Source organism: Exserohilum turcica (genome assembly GCF_000359705.1).
Source record: "Exserohilum turcica Et28A unplaced genomic scaffold SETTUscaffold_1, whole genome shotgun sequence".
NCBI lineage: Eukaryota > Fungi > Ascomycota > Dothideomycetes > Pleosporales > Pleosporaceae > Exserohilum > Exserohilum turcicum.
Window position 1 is genome coordinate 3,560,826 of NW_007359914.1, and position 2,976 is coordinate 3,563,801.

General features: G+C 50.1%; 1 protein-coding gene across 1 annotated transcript; it reads right to left on the bottom strand.

Annotated features, from left to right (window-relative positions):
- Positions 1 to 2,116: 2,116 nt before the first annotated feature.
- On the bottom strand, positions 2,117 to 2,746 carry SETTUDRAFT_81662 (uncharacterized protein; the record flags this gene model as incomplete). Its single annotated transcript, XM_008022150.1, has 1 exon — positions 2,117 to 2,746. A coding segment is annotated over one exon (630 nt), but the record flags the coding sequence as incomplete, so codon positions are not given.
- Between the last annotated feature and the right edge of the window lie 230 nt (positions 2,747 to 2,976).

Below are 2,976 nucleotides of genomic sequence, written 5' to 3' on the forward strand. Positions count from 1 at the left end.
TATGGCTACCTATTACAGGTATTACTCCTCGTTTTCTGTGTTTCCCTTGTACCAGGCTTGTGTTCCAGCCTTTGTTTTTTCAATAAAGGTAATAGTTGCTTCTATACCCTCTTTTGTTTGAAAGAGGATAGGTAGCAGAGATGTCAACAATCAAGCCAAGCCAAGCTCCAGCTTGGCTTGCCTCAGCTTGATAGGCAAAAGCAAAACTGTCAGCTTGGCTTGGCTTGACTCAGCTTGGCTTGGTGTATCAAGCCAGCTTGATTGATGAGCTTGATGAGCTTGATGGTCATAGCGTCTTTTTCAAAGTTATTCAAGTACGTGATATTAGCTATAACTATAGCGACTATTCTTGGTGTTGAGTTTCGCTATCGCTATTGATATCGCTATCCCACTTGCTTAGCTCATATAACGCCTCTATACTGTCATCAGTTATAGTGACTTTTGAGCTAATATCATCGTTGCCTAGACCAGCTTTGCGCCACCGTCGTACGCACTGTATCGCCGCCAAAAGCTGCGGTTGTATACCTCGTCGACGAGGCTCTAGCAGATCCCCAAGCTCACTGAACATGCGCTCACACTCGCAGCTTGACGCTGGTATTGAGAGCACATCTAGCGCAAGCCTACTAAGACGTGGGTAACGATCTCGCATGAGTAGCCAGTATCTTGTAGGGTTGTTGGCGTATTCAGCGCCTCTCTCTACACGCGGCTCGCACTGTTTCCATCGGTCGAACCCGTCGTCTACTACCGCGTCGTTGCTAGCAGTCGCGGTATTAAGGAGGGCGTCAATTGCATCGTCCATGTCAGTCGAGAACGATTTCGGGCGCTGTACTATCGCTAGAGTAGTATCTAGAGTAGTATTATAGGTAGCCCATAAGGCGCGAAAGCCGCGATTGTTAATAGTAAGCCAGTCAGGTTTGTCAGCGCTCCACGACAGGTCGCAGTACGTTTTGTAGCAAGGATGGAGTATTGTAGCAGCATAGTAAGCGGGCGATAGATCTAGCTTGTCATAGTAATCATTTGCTTTTGCCCACGCTGCGCGCGTGTTGATCGCGAGATGGTCCTCGGGCGCCTCGTCGTGAGCGTTATAGTCGACAGCGTCGTAGGCTTGGACTCGCTGCTCGTAGTAGTTGAGTATATACTCAAATACCGGTATCACCTCAGCGATAGCACCAAATCTGCCAGACTTGCCGCGCCCTTCGAGGCGTTTTGTCGCGGATTTCAGAGGCCGTAGCACATCTATGTACTCAGTAACTACCGCCCAGTCATGTGTTGTTAGGCCGTCTGATCGCATCCACCGCGGCGCGATAGGCAGTCGGTTACCGCGCGAGCTTGCCCATGAGTCCGCCTTACGTGTTTCGTTTATATGGTGATTGGCGTATGCGTTGATAGCTGCTTGTAGTTGTACAGCGCGCTCAAAGCAGGCATAATAGGAGTTCCAGCGGGTGACAACAGGCTTGACAGGCTCGAGAATCTTGCGACTATCGGCAGGCGCGTCAGCTGGCAGCTCATCGTGGGCTCGACGCTGAAAGCTTTCAAATAGCTCGTACTGTCTTGGTGTTTTGATATGGTTGACAATTGCCATAAGAACGCCTAAAGGCCCTTCACGCCTCCACTCGCCCATATACTCGTCTTCAGTAGTAAGCTCGCTCGCGCTATTATTATACGAGTTATAGTCCCTCCCCCAGAGCAGCGTTTGGCCGACAAGATTAATCGTATGGGGGCCACAGCGGAGGCGGCGATGAGAGGCGTCAAAGCCCACCGTCCGCGCGATTGCGTCTACCGCAGCGTTATTGTTTCTCGCGTTATCGAGTACAAAGTAGCCAATACAGTCTAAGTCGACATCAAACTGTCTTAGCGTTTCTATAACAATCTCCGCTATCCTCTCACCAGTATGAGCGCCTGTTAACTGCGGCAGCGCGATAGGCAGGTCTACAATGTTGCCTTGGCTGTCAACAAAGTGAGCGACAATACCTAAAAAGCCGCGCTTACCGCCCTTTGTTGTCCAGCCGTTAAAGCTGATATGTATCTTGCTCTGTGCCCGTGATAGCGCTTGAATAACCCGCGGCTTGAGGTAGTTGTATAGGCGCAATATGTAACTAGAGACGCTATTATAGGAAGCCCATAGAGCTTCCTCCGCTTGTGGATTAGCTGACGCGATAAGGTCTCGAAAAGCTGGCGACTCGAAAGTGGAAAGTGGCTGGTTAGTCTTAACAATCCAGGCAACTGCTGCAAGCCTAAAGCGCTGGATATTGAAGCTAGAGAGCTCATTCGCGACTGCTTGGCTAACTCGATTGCCAGTAAGCACAGCCTGGATAGTGTTGAGTACTTCAGCATCAGCTTTCTCGGGTGTCTTGTAGCCATGGCCAGGCTTATCCTCCTCAAGATGTCGCTGGGCTGCTGACGTTGATCTTGTTGTTTCATATATACAACAGACACCAGCGTCAATAAACTTTTGCTTATAGCAAAAGCGGCATATAAAGTAGTGGCGTCTAGGATTAATCCGCGACGCGACGCGGTAGCCATAAAGGTATATCCAGCTTTTCTTCCCGCGCTGCGACGCCAAAGGCTTCATATACTGAGGAAAGTGGCCCCAGTCAAGGCCTTCGAAGGCGTCTACTAGGTGTTCGTCGAAGCCTATGCCAGCAGGCTCGTTAGAAGCTATCGTTGCCTCCTCGCTGCCGTCAGCGGGTGGGACAATAGCTTCTTGAGCCTGCGTTTCGCGCAGCCGCGCTTCGAAGTTCGATACCTAGGACGCTTCAACTAGAGCTTGACGAGGTGACAAACGAGAAGACGACGGCGGGCTTTCGATAGATATAGGCTGGCTTAGAGTACCGCGGGGCATGCCCCGAGACCGCTTTGGTGGGGTAGCAACAACAGCTTGGACGCGTCTTTTTGGTGGCATGCTTGCAATTAAGAGATTGGTAAAACAAGAAAACGTATGTAATAGATTAACACGTATTGTATTAGAGATAGAGA